The sequence below is a fragment of the Pithys albifrons genome, chromosome 21 (genome assembly GCF_047495875.1).
Source record: "Pithys albifrons albifrons isolate INPA30051 chromosome 21, PitAlb_v1, whole genome shotgun sequence".
Lineage (NCBI taxonomy): Eukaryota > Metazoa > Chordata > Aves > Passeriformes > Thamnophilidae > Pithys > Pithys albifrons.
The window spans coordinates 2,154,515-2,171,673 of record NC_092478.1 but is presented as its reverse complement, the minus strand read 5'-3'; the positions used below and the strand labels follow the sequence as shown (position 1 = coordinate 2,171,673).

The following is a 17,159-nucleotide window of genomic DNA, read 5'->3' as shown; positions in this document are numbered from 1 at the left end:
GGGGGCTCCGTTCAAAGTCAGTTCTTGGCATCCCCAAAGTGTTGGTCCTTGGGCCAATTTTGATCCAGTTTCGATTGTCACTGGCAGCTTGGGGAATGTTTCATGGAGGCAGCAAGATGGCCAGAGGGGAGGACCCGAGGGGGTGACAGCACCAGGAGGGCTCTGCCAGGCTCTGTCCTCTCCCTGTCACCCCTTGCTGCAGCCCTGGGGATGGGGACAGGGGGCTCACCTTGGTGTGAAACTCCATCTTGGTTCTCAGCAGTTTGAGGTAGATGCTGCAGAGCTGCCCGTAGCCCTCGCTCAGGTGGCCCTGGGGACCACAAAAAGCTTTTGAGATCCACTGCAGGCTGCAGAGAAGCCTTTTCCCTCTGCAGAACGAGTGACCCCATCCTGATCTCCCCAAAACCACCAGCCAAACCCTCCTCACTGGCACCCATCAGGTTGGCTTTATTGAAGGGATTTGAGTCAGGACCTTCTCATCACCTTCTCTTCAGGTTTCAGTGTGGCTTTTGACCATTAGGGCCGAGTTTTACCAGGCTTTGCCATAACATGGGAAGGAGGCATTTGATTTTGGTGAAAGGGGCATGAATGTGACCAGCAAACCCAGCCCAGGGAGGTGATGGCAGCCCCAGCTCTGCCATGGCTGTGCTCAGCCCTCAGAGCCTGGATCCTCCTGGGAGAGAGAACCCCCCCAAGACTACACCCACCCCAGCCTGGCTGAGGGACCCCCAGGGTGTCCCCACTGTGGTGGCTGCTGGGGATGGCCACTCACCCACATCCTGCTCATGTCACTCAGCTCATTCTTGTATCTCACGGAGTCTTTCAGGACCTGGAGGAAGGATGGGGACAATCAGCAGGGAGAGCACCAGGAAACAACATTCAACACTTGGAGCTGGCACTGGGGTGAGGAATGGGAGGTCTTCCCAACCCTTTGTCCTGCTGGTAGTGTCACCACTGCCTCAGTTTCTCCATCCACACAAGGAGCAGGAACATCCTTGCTGATGGCGCCTGCACTGAGCAGTTTCCTCTGGCACCAGCACTGCCACCGGCACCAGGGTTTGGAGTACAGGGGTTTGTGGATAGGGCAGCACTGGGAAGGCTCTGGCACCAGTTCCCATTCAGGACTGATCCCCAGGGAGGCATTGACCCTCCAGGAGAACTCTGGCACTGGTCTCCTCCCAGGACCGATCCCCAGGAGGGCTCTGGCACCAATCTTCATCCAGGACTGACCCCCAGGAGGGCACTGACACACCAGCATCTCCCACTGCAGCTCCATGAGGAAAGGAATTGGCCCTGGGGCAGCAGCTGAGCTGACTTGGGGCACTCACATTGGAATGTCCATCCCGGAGGAGCTTGTGGAAGACGTGGCAGAACTTCCAGCAGAGCACGGCATTGCCGGAGAGTGGCAGCCGGTTCACCACCGACCAGAAGGTCTGTGCCCCCTTCTCGTGGTGTGTGCCCAGGATACACGGTGCTGGATGGTCAAGGAAACACTTTCTGATTTCCCATTTTTTCCCATCTGGTGCTGGAGAGTGGCCACCCAAAGTCAGCTGCACCTGCAGAGCCCATGGGGGCCAGGCCATCACGGGGAGCTGATGCTGCCCAGCCCAGGCACACTCTGTCCCCAAGGGTGGCACATGCTGTCCCCTCTCCCCCAGCCATCCACCACTGCTCCAGGAGCACCATGACACATGTGAGGCTGAGGCTCTGCCTCCACCAAACCTTCCCAGCTGCCTGGACCCCCTTTTAGTGGCAGTGTGCTCAACATCCTCATTCCAGAACCCCAACCTCCTGTGGGCACCTTCCCCTCCTGCCCTCCCATGGGGTGGGAGTGCCAGGAGCACAAGCCTGGGCACCTTTGACATTGGAGGCTGTGGAAGCAGGAGCAGTGATCCTGTGCCATGCTGGAAACACCCTCAACATCATTAATAGCCCCCCAGAACCCCGTGCACCTCTCCCTGCACCCCCTCTTGCTGCTGCCCCTTTTCCAAGCAGCCCCAGCCCCGCTCCCACGCTCCCTGTCCCACAGCCAGCTTTGGGAAGGATATTCCTGGCGTGTTTCTCCTTGACAGCCACTTCCTGCGCATTAATGGCCTTATTGATGCTGACGGTCTGCAAGAGAGAAGTGATGGGGGGGTGAGATGGGAAGGGCTTGGGCTCCCCCCTGGGCTCCCCCTCACCCACTGAGACCCCCCAGCTCTGCCGGCACCTGCCAGTGCCTGGGTGCCATCCAGGTCCCTGGCCCCTGCTCGTGCCAGCTGGATGCTGACCTTTCCCGGATGCCTTTCTGGGATGTGGTTGGCATCCGCCAGGTTCAGCTGCTGCCAGGACTCATTTACTCAGGATAATAATGATGCAATTAAAGCAGCACCCACAAAGAACCCTCTGCTGCCCTGGGAGCGCTGGGACAGGCAGAGGAAGGAGAATCCCTCCCCTGCCCTTGGATCATGGGCAGCAGCTGGTGGCTCCTACCCAGCTTTCAGTGGGGCTGAGCAGCAAGGACAATTTGGAGGGCACCAAGAATTGGGCAGCAGGATGGCAGGACCACCCCCCGGGCTGCCTGGCAAGATCCCAGCTGCTCCCTGGACTAGAGAGACAGGAGCTGGACCCACAGGCAGGACTTCTGTGCAGGTGCTGGGGACCTCAGGGTGCCCACACTGAGGAGCCTGGGCAGAGCCAGCCACCACTTATCCTCTGGTGGAAGCATTTTCCAGGCAGGACTTTTAAGCCTACCCCATTTCTGATCCTACCAGGGGGCACAGTGATGGTGGCTTGGGGTCACCCTGTTCCCAAGCTCCAGCATCACCAAGCACTTTCCTGGCACCTGCTCCATGAGGATCCCACTGCCAAGGGAAGGAACCATCTGGCTCAGCACTGCCAGAAGTAGCTCATTAGTGATATAAACTAATTAAAGCGGTGGGATTAATCCCGACACCTTTCTCACTGCAATCCTCCCCACGACTCTGCCCCCTGGCCCTCTCTGAGGTGGCCCCCCGTGGCTTCATCCCTACAGCCCCTGGTGACTCTGTGCTGAGCAGGGCTGGGGGGGCCCTCAGGACTTCAAATATGGTGGAGTAAAGCCCAAACCTCCCAGGAAGTCCCTGTGCCACCAAAGAATGGAGCAGGAACAATGATGGGCTGAAACAGAAGTGACCTCATCCATAGGGACAGCTGGAACAGTGAGGAGCCCCAGAACTGGCATTTAAATACGTTCCACCTCAGAGCAGGACTCCTGAATCACAAGGAACAAGCCAAGTGCAAAGCCAGAGCTGGTGAGTGGAAGCTCAGGGGTGGAATCTGGAGGGAAACAGTGCCAGGGGCCACTGCATTCCTGGGAAAGCTGGAAATGGAGTTCCCAGTTTAACTGCTCCTTCCTGCTGGCTTTTCCTGGTAAAGGAAGGTCACTGTTCTCCAGTGACCCCTCAGCCTGGGAGGGTGATGGGGCTGGCAGGTCCTTCCTCCAAGTGGTGTCCTCCAGGGTCCTCCATCCCCACGCCCCCCACTCCATTTGGAGAACACACGATGCCTGGGTGGATGGCAGGAAGATTTTCCGAGGTAAAGCCGGACCCCTTGTTCCTGTCCTTGGGGGTGCTGTGGACACTTCATGTCCCCACTGCATTTCTGGAGGGCAGAACTGGGATCCCATCCTGGGAGCTGCTTGGGAGATGCCAAAACTGCCTCTCCAGCAGCTCTGGCAGTGCCCACTAGAGGAAACTAGAGGAACATGGAGCAGCAGCAAGGGACCAAAGCTGGAAGAGACACCTCCAAAGGATCAGCCAGGTCATGGAGGCCAATTTGGCTGCAAAACAGGGTCAGGAAGGAGGGAAAATTGGGACAGCAAGCCCAGACTCCTTTCCCATGGAAGGTCTTTCACCCTGACTCCCAGGCACTGCTTCCCAACATATCCCACTTCTGCAGCTGGTGGAATTTAAATTTTAATTTAATTATGAACTTCAAACCCAAGAGTGTGGCTTCTGATCTGCCAGACCACGTCCTGGGCAGCACCACTCCAGCTCTGGATTCATGCCAGTGGAGGGGTGCCAGCCCCCATCCCTGTTGCCCACAGATGCCCAAAGGGAGGGTGACCCTCCAGCTGCTGGGAACAGGGCGGTCCCACATCCCACCCCGCTGCAGGGACAGGAAACCCCAGGGTTTCCTCTTGTGCAACAGGCCAGGAGGGAAGTGGGAGGAGAGGCCGGAGGGGCCCATTGCACAAGGAGAGGGGTGAGGGGGGACTCTGCAATCCAGGCACCCCAGCAGGGCTGGGATGGGGGGCACAGCTCAGTGGGGCAGCACCTGGCACAGGGCTGGGCACAGGCCTCTGCCAGGCTGCAGAGTGGCTCCATGGGAGCTGTGAGGACCGGGAATGCTACAGGTGATGGGAACACTGCAAGGGCTGGGAATGCTGCAAGGGCTGGGAATGCTACAGGTGATGGGAACACTGCAAGGGCTGGGAATGCTACAAGCACTGTTAGCTTTCCGAGTGCCACTTGAGCAGGACAAGGAAATCCCACTGGCCTGAGCATGGAAAGAAAGGCCATGGAGAGGAGCAGTTTGGGACTCTGACCCAAAGCAGTGGAACCTGCCCAGCTGCCTTTTCCTCCCTCTGCAACAGTCAGATGGTTCCAAGAAACCCACAGAAGGTCTCACCCATGGCTTGATAGGCCACCACAGCCCTGTCCCATGGGAACTCAGCACCAAATCCTACTGGAAACGAGCACTGCCAACCCTTGGGGTGATCTGGACTCATCCCATGGGAACCCTCTATCCCAGATTCAGCCCAGCCTCTCTCACAAGGAGAGGCCATAGCAGGGCAGAGATAACTGGGATGACCCCCATCCATGGCTCACATCACATGTCCAAATGTGTGGTCACAGGCTCTGGACAGGGATACACGACCCCAAAACAGCATGGAAGGACCAGGACAGGGTGACTGAGGCCTTGGAGCCCCAGGACTCACTTCCCTTTGTCACACACTCCCTTACCCCCCACAAGGTCTCCCCAGATTACGCTCTCAGCCTCTGATTCCAGCAACTCCCGTTCGGAGGCGAAGAGCCAAGCTTGGCTCAGGAGCAGCACGAGGCCTTCCCACTTCTTTCATTTCCAAAAGGAAATGAGTGTTGATTAAAGAATCCAGAGCTACTGCAAATTATTTGGAGAAACTGAGTAAGTCGCAGTGCAAATCCTCTTAGCAATGCTCCCTCATTTCTCCTTAATTCCTTTCTATAAATGGAGAGCTGGGACACAGCATACCTCTGGAAAACGGCTCTCCAGCCCTGCAGACACAGGGGCTCCAGGGAAGGGAGTGAGCAGGGAGACCTGACTACAACAAGCCTGGAAGGAAAATCCATGAGCTTAATTAAAATGCAAATCCCAGTGGAGCAAAGCTTGGCTCGGCCCTGGAGGTGTGCAGGACACAGAGTGTAGGGAGCTCTTCCGAGGGCATGTCTCTCTTTAAACATCACCCACCACCAGCAGCTCAGTGGCAAATCCCAGCCTTGTTGAGGCTCAGGGCAGGGTTTTCTCTGGCAAAATCCTGGAGTAAAACAAGCTGCATAACACCAGGGGTGCTCAGTGTCATGCTGGGGACTGGTGAGAGCTCCTGGGGATGGTTGGCTGTGGTCCCCCCATGCTGGGTGCCCGTGGCCTGGCAGCAGTGGAAGGAGCCAGGAACAAGCCTGGCTTTGTGCCCACCAGCAGCTGGAGGGAAGGGGAGGCAGGAAGGCTGGAAAGCAGTGCCAGCAGGGCTGGCTGGATGTAAAACCCAGGGATATATTTCTACATATCAGATAAGAGGATGCTCAGCACAACCCAATCTTCCCACTCACTCCTGAATGCTTCCTGTGAGCAGGGAGTGAGGGGACATGGAAAGTACCTTCCCACCACTTAATCTGGGCTATTTGGATCCAGCACCTGCTGCTGGATCCAGGAGTCTGAAAAGCAAGTGCTCCTCTCCCATCCAGTGCTGCTCTCCCAGCCAGGTACAGGGCAGAGCTGCTCCAGGGAAGAAGCTCCTTGTCCAGGCTCTGGGAGCACCTGAAGGTGCTGCTGCTCTTCTCACTTTCTGCTCCCTCCAAATGAGAAATAACTCCCTAAATTACACAAGTCTCAGATTTCCAATTGCTTGGGACATAAAAATAACCATTTCCCCCAAACCAATGAGGTATTCCAGGGACACAGACTTCAAAACCTCACTGCACCCACCAGAGTCACTCCCAGTGGTGGTGGCTCAAGATGTCCCTCTCCAGGAGGAGATGCCGATGCCACCAGCCCCAGGTGCCAGCAGGAGGAGCAAGGTGTCCAGAGACAGCCCTGAATCCCAAGGGTCACCAGCGTGGGGGCACTGGGTGGGTGTTTGGGCACACCCTGCACATGGAACACCCAAGAGGCACTGGGCTGACAGCCACAGGCTCTGTGAGCCACACTGGAATCCGATGGCATCACCATGATGCTCCTCTTGGCAGAGACCTGCCCTGGCATCACCTCCTTTGGATCTGCTCTCCTAAGGCTGGGAGGATGATGACTTCAGATTGATGTCATTCCTGGTGCACCCACTGCCGGCCCCTCCAGCGCTCAGCGATGCCAACAGAGACGTGTTACAGAGGAGCTCATCCAACACAGGTGGGACTTCCAGGGGCAAAAACACCTGGGCCAGGAATTGGAGGGGTGGTGTGAGGTTCCAAGTTCTCCAACCACAAGACACATGAGGCTGGAAGCTGCTGTCTGTCTCCCACCATGGCTTTGCCTGGAGAGCTGTCATGCCATTATCACGGTAGGAAAACCGAAGTAAGTTGTAGGATGCTCATTTGGAATGTGCCAGCATGACCCACCCCACCAGCTCCCAGCTCCTCCCAAGGGCAGCAGGGGTTGGGATCCACAGGCTGATGTGCCCAGGAGCTGTGTGAGCAAGGACTTGACCCACTGTTGGCTCTTCCAGAGCCCCCACTGAAATCCTGAGTTCCACACTATCAGGAGAGCTGGGGCAGGATGAGAGCACGATCCCATTGCTCATCCACCTTTGAGGGAAATAAGGAAGACAACAACCAAGCTGATCCATGGTGGGTCCTGAGGGCTCTAATGAGACACCTGATGCCAGGAGGGAAAGCTGGGCTGATCCCAAGAAGGGTTTGGCTTCACTGACCTCGGAGATGGGAGCTCACCATGGTGAGCATATCACTGCCCACCATGGGGGACTGGCACCTGGAGTGCTGGGCCACTGGACTTCTTCAGTGCCAGGAATAATTTATGCAGATTAGTTACCTGGATACGCAGTTCTTAAATCCAGTTTAAGGAATGTGGACTTTTCCAACACACAGATAAACTTTGGAGGAAAAAAGGGGTGGTGAGGAAAGTGATTTTGGGGAGAACAGCCAGAAAAAAGTGAGGCTACAGAGTCCACACCTCACAATAACCTTTTGGGAAGCTGATACCACACAACTGGGATCTCCAGCTCCTGCTGCCAGGTGCTCCCAACCCCACACCACAACCAGAGCCCATCATGGGGGGCTGGATCCAAGGAGAGACAGAATTCCAGGAGGATCCCCATCCCTCCATGACTGCCCCCACAAACAACATGCACATCCATTCATTACTCTTCCCACTTAATTACTGCCCACTCTGACCCCACGTGCACAGCCAGCTCAGCCACTGCCAGAGCCTTTCCCGTGAGCTGCCCCAATATCCAGGCTTTTAATTTTGAATGGGGATTTTGTGCAAGGATAATCTCTTCCAGCAGCAGTGACTTCTGTCTGGGGAGGGAGGGTGGCTGTGTCTGCCAAGGTCAGCAGTCCAGGAAGGTCTTCCAACACCTTCAGATATTCCCAAAACATTCCCAGTGGTTCTGATCAGAGTCTTCTGCTTCCCAGCAGATGCAAATATTTGGGTATTTTTTGGAACAGGAGGAAATAAAGCAGCAGGGGATGGAGGATTTGGGGAGCAAATGCAAGGAACCTGTATCCAAATGTGCATTTCCATGATCAGCAGCCACCCAGGACCCACCTTCCTTCCAGGAACACGGGGGTGCCCATCACCCTAGCGGGATGCTCCCAAATTAAGGTGGGATGTGGAGCAGGGCGGTGCCAAGGTAGTGCTGGTGGAAATCCTTCCTTGCAATGCTTCTGGGTGAGCAGCAACTCCCGGGAGCAGGATGGGGAATCCCTCCCCTGTTACCCCTCCAGGATATTTGGATCCTGCATCCCTCCCCCGCTATTCCTCTGGGATGGATGTCTGGATCGTGCAACGGCGCCAAGAACAGCCAGGGCTGTGTGGGCTCCACGCTGCACCTGAGAGACCTGATGGTGCACCGGGAAAAGCCAAAACCCTCTTCCTTGGTGAGAAGCACGGCGGTGACCACGCTCCCTGTAGGAACGGACCCTAAACCCCCACTTCTCACCCCGCACTTGTTTCCATCCCTGGGTGAGAAGCTGGTGCAGCACCGGGCGTGGGGACACAGGTGCTCGCGGGGACACGGCTGCAGGAGGACACGGCTGCGTGGGGACACGGGTGCTCGTGGAAGCATGGATGCATGGAGACATGGATGCACGGGGACACGGGTGCTCGTGGGGACACCGGGAGCTCGTGGGGACACCGGGAGCTCGCGGCACCGCCTGAACCCCGCCAAGCCGAGGACGGGGGAAGGAGCGAAATCCCTCCGACCGCAGCCGCACGGGGGGCTCCGCACCACGGCGGGAACGAGCCTCCTGTACCCACCGGAGGGTCGTGCGGTCCGTCCGCCCCGCGAACCCACCCCCGCTCCCCGCGCCGCTCCACCGGGACCCGCCGCTACCCGGAGGGCACGAACTTCCCTGCGAAGCAGCTTTCCCTGGACGCGAATCTGGATGCGGGTCCGGGGGGCGAGAGGGGTGCGATGTTCCGCAGGGTATCCCGGGGTGGGCTATCCCGGGGGTTCCCGTGGGGGAGCACTTACCACCTTGCCCAGCTCCATGGCGGGGGCTGCGGGCGCGGGGTGCGGGCTCAGCGCGGCGCGGCGCCCATGGCGGCGGCCCCGCGGGGCGGCGGCGCTGGAAGGTTCTGCCGGGCAGAGGCAGCGGAGCGGGGCGGGAGGGAGGGAGAGGCGGGGAGGGGGTGCGGGAGGGATGCGGGAGGGGGGCGGGAGGGGCGGCACGGCCGGTGCGGGAAGGGGAGGGGGGGGGGCGCGGCCGCGGCGCTCGGCCGGAATAACAAAGGAGCCCTCGGGGGGCGGGCGCGGGGGGGCGGCACACGCGGGGGGCGTCCCGCAGAACCGCCCGCCCACCCCGAGCGCTCCTGCCAGCCCCAGCGCGGGCATCGGAGCTGCGGGGAGGGTGGCCGGGGGGGGTCCGCATCGCTCCAGGGCAGCCAGGAGGACCCTGCCCAAGCCCTGCCGTCCTGCTGCATCTCCTGCCCCGCTGCCTCACCCCTGATTCACCCCCTGCCCCATCGCTGTCCTGCTCCATCCTGTCTCATCCCGTGCTCCATCTCCTGCCCCACTGCCTGTCCCATCTTCACCCTCCTGCTCCACCACCTGCCCCATCACCTTGTCCCCTGTCTGACCTCCTGCCCCACTGCCAGACCCCTGTTTCACCCTGTCTGCCCCTCCGCCTGGCCCCCTACCCCTGTCTGTCCCTGCTCCATCCCCTGTCCTATCCCCTGCCCCACTGCCAGATCTCTTCCCCAGCCCCTGCCTGACCCTGTACCCGTGTCTGCCCCCCCCAGCTCCATCCCCTGCCCCACCTCCTGGTCCATCTCTGTGCCTTGGGCTGAAGCTACACCAGCAGGTCTGACCAGGACCTGCTCAGGGTTCCCTTGTCCTGGAGCCTACTTGGCTGCTGGAATCTAGAGTTCCAACAACAAAGGCAATTAAATCAGCATGTTAATGAGCCCACCACTAACGGGCATGGCTTGCTGACCACCACAGCCACCCCACCATGGGACAGGCAAGCACCCAGTCAGGGGGATTTTGGTTTTTCCCAGCTCCTCCGTGTGCTCAAGGAACATTTTCCACCGGGAGGCACAAAAGAAACCCAAACAATTCTTCCATCACTCAGTGAATCCCCTAAAAGCAAGCCCAAAGCACCCCCCGGCCCCTCGGCTGCCAGGGGAGGAGACGCCTCAGAGCCCGGAGAACAAAGTGCGGCCAACACGTTAATCCCTCGGGATTACTGCAGTCTAGTCACGGCTCAGCCACTTACTCCGGGATGGTGACTTGGCCTCTCTTAATGAGATAACAGGATCCCACATCCCCGAGGGGACAAAGAGCTGCCACCCCTGCGCTCTGCCAGCACCCAGCTCCACACCCACCCAGTTCATCCCAGCCTTGGGGCAGCTTTTAGGGCCAAGGCCAGGTCATGTTTTCCTCAGGTGGCTGGTAAAGTCCCTGCTGAGGTTCCTGGGATGGAGGGATGGACAGAGCAGAGCACTGCTTGTTTCAGAGCTCCTGGGCTTTTTGCTGGACCAGATGGTTTCAAGAAGCAGCCAAATTCCTGTGGGAGCAGAGTCTGGATGCTGCTCTGGAGTCTGGGAACGAGCACAGGGCAGTGCTCTGAGCAAAGGTGCATTCTGCACTGGCAGGCGCTTGCCCCTGCTGGGGGTACCTGCCCTGCCCCTGTTGGGGGGACCTGCCCTGTCCCTGTTGGGGGGACCTGCCCTGCCCCTGTTGGGGGTACCTGCCCCTATTGGGGGTACCTGCCCTTATAGGGGGGACCTGTCCTGTCCCTATTGGGGGGACCTGCCCCTGCTGGGGGGACCTGCCCCTATTGGGGGTACCTGACCTGCCCCTGTTGGAGGGACCTGCCTCTGTCACAGGGACCTGCCCCATCAAGGGAGGGGTTTATGCCCTCCCTCCACTGAAGCCCCTTGGTGAGCGATTCCCAGCTGTATTTTCGACATGGAAAGGGAGAGCTTGGATCCTCCCTGTTCAGCCCAACCCCCAGCCTAGTGTTCCCCCTGGCTTAAAGAGATCCTGGAATTAATTAATTCCCCCTTAGCTGGGTTTAGCATAACTCTGAACCCAATGCTGTGACTGCTGCAGCTGCTGCTGCCTCGGGGTGTCCTGCAGGTGCAGCCCAAGATTCCCATCTCCAGAGGCTCCAAGAAGCCAAGCCACAGCTTCCAGAGGCCACAGCCCTGCAATCAGCACTTGCCCATAAGGTATTAATGGCTCATTTGCATGAAGAGACCTTCGGGTAGGTATGCAGATAGCACAGACAAAACCAAAAAGCATTCTCTGGATCAAACCCCATCCCTCCCACACGCACAGGAAGGATGGGACTTTCCCTATGATGCCACCTGCATGGAAAATAGCCTGTAAAATAATATCCAGGATCCATCCTTTATTCATCGTTGCTGTAATGCCAGCAGAGCTGTGTGCAGCCATGCCAGGCTGCCCACCTCCTACCCACAGACTTTCTGCTCCCAGCATCCCTCCTTAATCCCCCAAATTAAGTCAGCTCATCATCATTAACCTTATTTTTCCAAATCAACCTTTCAGAGCAGCTCCCCCCTGAACAGAACACCGAGCTCAGGAGGAAGGTGGTTATTGCTGCCATTGAGGGTCTCCTGCAGACCCTGCAGAGCTGGGACATCTGAGTGTCTGAGGCCATGGACACTGCGTGGTTCCTCAGCAAAACCCAGAGACTGGAGAGCCCCAGGACACACCTGGGGCAAAGGCAGGGAGCTCCAAAACCCACCTGCCTTCACAGCATTGGGGGCTTCAGCCAGGGGGCAAAAATAGAGCCAAGGCAGCTCTAGGAGAAAACTGGAAATTAACTTAAAGGCAATTTTGGGAGAGGCCCCAGAGCAAAGGGAAAACTCAGTTCCACACTGGCCAGCACCAAGCAGGGGTAGCAGCACCTGACCACTCCAGGGCTTAGGAGGGGCCTGTGAAGACAAATCCCATCCCAACAGGGATGCACTAGGGAAGGAATTTCCTTCTTGCTCTGCTGTGCTTCACTGCATTGCTGTGAGGACTTGCTGGTGAAGAGCTGCTCCGGGCCCCATGGTGCTCCTGGGTTATTCCCAGGGGCTCCCATGAATTGTGGGGATACACAGAGCACCCCAGGCAGGTGTGCAAACCCACACGCTTCATCCTGGGCTCCAGCAACCCTCTCCAGGGCTGCATCCCATTCCAGGATTTGGGATCAGCTTGAAGAGGCCCAGCCAAGCAAGCCTCCAGGTGGGATGGAGGGAATTAGGGAGGATGTGCTGAACAACCCCAGGGCATCACAGGCACTGCCTCCATCGGGGTAGGAAAGGACCTTTCCCACAGGGAACAGGGAAGGCAGAGCAAGTGCTACTTCCCTGGAGAATCAAGGTGGGAAGCAGCTCCTCCCTTCCCCCTGTCCCCCGAGTGCCTTCACCCCGCTCCAGGCTGACCCGGAGACGTGGAGAGATGGACAGCTCCCTCCTCTCCCTGTGGCTTTCCTCAGTCTCCTCTGGAGTTTCACTCCAAGCCCCCTTCCTACACCCTCATCCTCCTGCAGCTCCGTGACTCTCCTGCCAGATGCTGGGATGGTACATGTGGTCCAGACCACGACGGATGGAGAAGGAAGAGACATTCATCATCCTTCCCAATCTGCCGGAGGCACCGAAGCAGCTTTTAAACTCTTCTTTCAGCAACCGCCTCCCATTAGAATGACGGGAATTAGGGTGAAACATCTCGGCAAATGTGGCCTTTTGTCATCACAGCCCGGTGAGGCTCCTCAGAAATGCTCTCCAAGGCTTTGGCTTTTATTGCTTTTACATCCCTGGCTTCTCTTGGAGCAAATCTCTGCCTGAGCTGAGCTCAGGGCAGGATGGAGTGGAAAGCCCAGGCCATGCTGCTCCAGGGAGCATTTATGTGCCTCTCAAAGGTCTCCTTCCCTATTTTCCCCCTCCTTCTGTTCATTTTATCAGGTCTAAAAATACTCTGAAGTCTTTAAAACCCTCTTCCCCTGCAGCCGCCTCCCTCCTGCATGACTAATAATATCTGTTGCTCCCTCCTGATTTCTCTGTATTTCCCAAGTCTTCCCCAAGGGAGGGAACCAAACTGGAGCTGTGCTCTCAACCCACCCCTCACATTCACAGACTCCTAAATTTGTTTTCCTCACAGAATGGCATTTTTTCCCCAGTTTCTCCAGTGTAGGAGCAGCTTGCACCCACCTCCCCAGCTCACAATAAACTAATTCTTTCCTGGTGCTACTGGAGCATCTTTCTGATATGGGAGCTCCAGGATCCCAGGATTTTCAGATCTCTGGGTATAAAGCAGAATAGCAAGTTTACTGGAAAAACCACCAAGCACTTTGAAAACTATTTACGGTCTATTTTGCAGGTTTCAGCTGTTTCCAGCAGCTCTCCAGCCCTGGAGCACTCCCTGGGGGATGTGTGTGGAGGTTGGATTAGCCTGGGTTTGATGTTTGGTCCTGGAGTTGGATGAGCAGCACTGGCTGTGAAAGCAGCTGGGATTTTTGGGGAAGGGGATGAATTCTGGGATAAACTGGGGGTGTTTGGGATAGTGGAATTTGGAGGAAAACCCCACCTTGCTCTCACTGTTGGGGGCAATGTTTTGTTTTCCCCACTGAACTGGGGTGATGGAGTACTGTAATAGGGATCAGCTTTTCTGACTGATTCCCTTCACTGCTCCAAGTCTTTCCCAAACAGAGCCAAGATCTGTGCCAGGCACCCTCCCCACTGGCAGCACCACACCATGGATTAGTCAGGATCCAGGGATGGAGCAGCACTGGCACAAGCTGGAGGTGTGATGAGTTTCCCGGGACTCAGACACTGCAGTACAGCCAAACCCCTCAGGGCTGATCCCACCCCACTGCAATTTTCCAAAGGGATCCAGCAACAACCAACCTTTGGAAATCCCTCACACTAACCCTGGGGAGGTAAAAAAAGTCCTGCAAACCAGCTGCTTTCAGCCCCAACCCTGCTCTGCACAGAGGCAGATTTAAAGGGCGTTTGGGTGCTCTGACACTTCTGGCAATGCTCCTGCCCAGCTAATGCCCAAATACCTTTGCAAATCTTGATTTAGGAAAAATATCCGCTCGGGAGCAGTGCTTAAAAAGCTCAAGGCCACTTTCAAATCCTTGTAATGCTGCAGTTTCCTGGGCATGTGAAAGTGAGAGGAAAAAGCAGATCAGGCTGAAGCGGGCACGGGGCCAGGGCTGGCGGCACTGCCGAGGGCTGGGCTGGCACGGAGAGGGCACGAGCAGGCAGGAGGAAGCAGGAGCAGGAGGAGTGGGCAAGAGCAGGCAGGAACAGGCAGGAGCAGGCAGGAGGAGGCAGGAGTGGGTAGGAGGAGGCAGGATCAGGTAGGAGGAGGAAGGAGTGGGCATAAGGAAGCAGGAACAGGCAGGAACAGGCAAGAGCAGGCAGAAGTGGGCAAGAGGAACAGGAAGAGGCAGGAGGAGGCAGGATTGGCAGGAAGAGGCAAGAGAAGGCAGGAAGAGGCAGGAGGAGGCAGGACTGGCAGGAGAAGGCAGGAGCAGGCAGGAATAAGCAGCCTAAGGGGTTATTTTAGTGCTGAGCTCCCCCAGCTCCTCATCACATCTGGACCAGCACAGGGAGCTGGAGAGGGGCAGCCCCTCCACATGGCCCAGAGCAGGGGCTCCAGGAAGGGCTTCCAGGCTGCACCACACGGTCCCTGTGGCACAGAAGGGTGCGGGTGAAACTGGCACTGCTGCCAGCCTGGGGTGTGGGCAGGGAGCCCAGCTCCATTATCCCTCCTGCCTTTACAGGAAGCATTTTGGTTGTGTTGTCAATATAGAGATTTTCCTTTAAAAAAATAGAAAAGCAAAGGCTGGGTCCATGGTGCTGTTATTGATTGTTTGGTATTTTTAGCTCTTGGTCCAATCCATCCCTGCTGGTGTCACAGCAACCACATGGACTGGGGCTCAGTGGGGCTGCTCCAAGGTGAGCTCAGGGAGCAGCAATGCAATGCCAATGGGATTAAAAATGCAAGAGGGAAAGAGAGAGGAAGGACAACGGCACCATGGACCGGCCTTTGCTTGTCTGTATGGAGGGACTTTGGACAAGGGCCTGGAGGGACAAGTGGAAATGGTTTCCCATTGACAGAGGTCAGGGTTAGATGGGATATTGGGAAGGAATTCTTGGCTGTGACAGTAGGGAGGCCCTGGCACAGGTTGGGCAGAGAAGCTGAGGCTGCCTCATCCCTGGAAGTGTCCAAGGCCAGCTTGGATGGGGCTTGGAGCAACCTGGAATAGCAAAAGGTGTCCCTGCCCATGGCAGGGTTGAACTTCGTGATCTCTGAGGTTCCTTCTGACCCAAACCATTCCACGATATGTGAGTTCAAGCTTTCCTTGTGCTCTTTTAAGAGTCCCAGTGTGCCACATTCCCATGTCCAACACCTCTCCAGCGCCTGTGGCTGATCCTGCTCCAGGTGATGCTGCTGGAAACACTCCCTGCCTTTCCCGGGACCAGAGCCCGGGGCACTCCGCCCGCCTGGGGCACTCCGCCCGCCTGGGGCACTCCGCCTGCCCGCGGCACTCCGCCTGCCCGCAGGGTGTGGGAGGCACCCAGGGAGATGGTGGGGATGGAGCAGGGATGGAGGAGGGATGGAGCAGGGATGGAGGAGGGATGGAGCAAGGATGGAGGAGGAATGGAGCAGGGAAGGAGCAGGGATGGAGGAGGGATGGAGCAGGGATGGAGGAGGGATGGAGCAGGGATGGAGCAGGGATGGAGCAGGGATGGAGGAGGGATGGAGCAGGAATGGAGGAGGGATGGAGCAGGGATGGAGCACGGATGGAGGAGGGATGGAGGAGGGATGGAGCAGGGATGGAGGAGGAATGGAGCAGGGAAGGAGCAGGGATGGAGGAGGGATCTCCACCGGGAGCAGGGTGGAGCCCGAGGTGGAAAAAACCCGGGCACACAAAGGAAACTGTGTTTCGTGTGTTGTTTTCTGCCTGTCTGAGCGGAGCAGGGAGGGAACGAATCGCAGGCACGATTCCGTGTAAGCAGCTGCGAAATCCCTTCCCAAGATCTAAATATTTGTTTTTTCCTCCTTTTTCCTTGTGTGGAAATAAACGCCACTGGTTGGAGCGTTGCCAGCACGTCCTCAGGCTCAGCCAGCCCACGGAGAAGGGCTGCCCTGTCCTGCTCCTGCTCCTAAAAACCCTGTGGAAAACATTCCTGTGCCTCCTGGAAGGATGGGGAAAGTGGATGAGGAGCACTTGGAGCAGGCACAAGAGGCAGCTCCATCAGGAGCCTGTCTGGGGCAGGAGATGCCCAAGCACTGGGAGCCACTGGTTGCCCATGGAATGGGGGGCATCCCCCGCCTGTGATTCCACAGGGATTACAGGTGGGCATGGGCACTCAGGGGGCTGCATGTGCCACCCTCTTCTCTGCCTCCTCCAGCCCTGAGAGCAGGATGAGGAATCCTCCCCAGCGGGATGGAGGTGGGAGGCAGGGCAGCTCCACACCCCGGGCATGGCCCAGAGGAGAGGGAAGGGCAGCCCCGGGATTTCCATGTTTTTTTGAGGAAATCAGGGGGTTTAGTGCAAGAGGGAAATCTCTGCCCTCCATAACAAATCACAGCCTGTGGAGCACCACCCAATGTGGGGGGTGTGTCGCTGTCAGAGGGGCACTTGGGACACCAAAAGATGAAGAATCAGCTCCAAGAGACACTAAACACACCCAATTTCTTTCTCCTCCAGCAATTCAGCCGCTGTCAGACACTGCCAGGCCAGCCCAGCACAGGGGACCCAGGTCCTCCTGGTCCTCACTGTCCCCAGGACATCCTCCTGCCCTGTGCTGGGAGGGGACAGGGCTGGCTGCAGTGACACAGGGACAAGGCTCCTGAGAGAGCTGGAGGGTGAGCACCAGTCTCTGGGACACAAACCCCATGGCAATCAGTGTCCTGGGTGAAGGTGATGGCTGGCAGAGCCAGGCACCAACCCAAGGACTGTGGGAGCTGCACCCAGTGCTTCTGTTGAGGAAAATCTCCACGTTCCAACGGCATTCAGGGAATCAGGACTATTTGTTTTAATAATTTTTGGATAAAAAGCAAAAACTGGGCTAGAAATCTGCTGTTTGGTATTATCACAAACAAATCAAGAGAGCCCTGAGCACAGTCCCTGTACCAAACCCCAGGGCTCACTGGTGAGGCACAGAGAAACAAATCCACGTGGGGAGAATCCCTGGGAATTTGCAGGACCAGGAATAAAGGCAGAGGAGAAGCAAAC

At 57.4% G+C, this 17,159-nt stretch overlaps 1 protein-coding gene across 2 annotated transcripts in view; it reads right to left on the bottom strand.

Annotated features, from left to right (window-relative positions):
* HIP1 (huntingtin interacting protein 1) overlaps window positions 1–17,159 on the bottom strand; it is a 37,712-nt gene that overhangs the window by 10,090 nt on the left and 10,463 nt on the right. Inside the window, exons 1-5 of one of the 2 annotated variants that reach the window (XM_071575272.1) lie at window positions 8,927–9,040; window positions 2,049–2,112; window positions 1,329–1,471; window positions 773–829; window positions 230–310 (exon numbers count right to left, since the gene is read on the bottom strand). In XM_071575272.1, the coding sequence (XP_071431373.1) occupies window positions 230–310; window positions 773–829; window positions 1,329–1,471; window positions 2,049–2,112; window positions 8,927–8,944 (363 nt within the window). In that variant the 5' untranslated portion in view covers window positions 8,945–9,040. Of the gene's footprint in view, window positions 1–229; window positions 311–772; window positions 830–1,328; window positions 1,472–2,048; window positions 2,113–8,926; window positions 9,041–17,159 lie in introns of those variants that run through there. The other variant, XM_071575271.1, reaches the window with a different exon arrangement.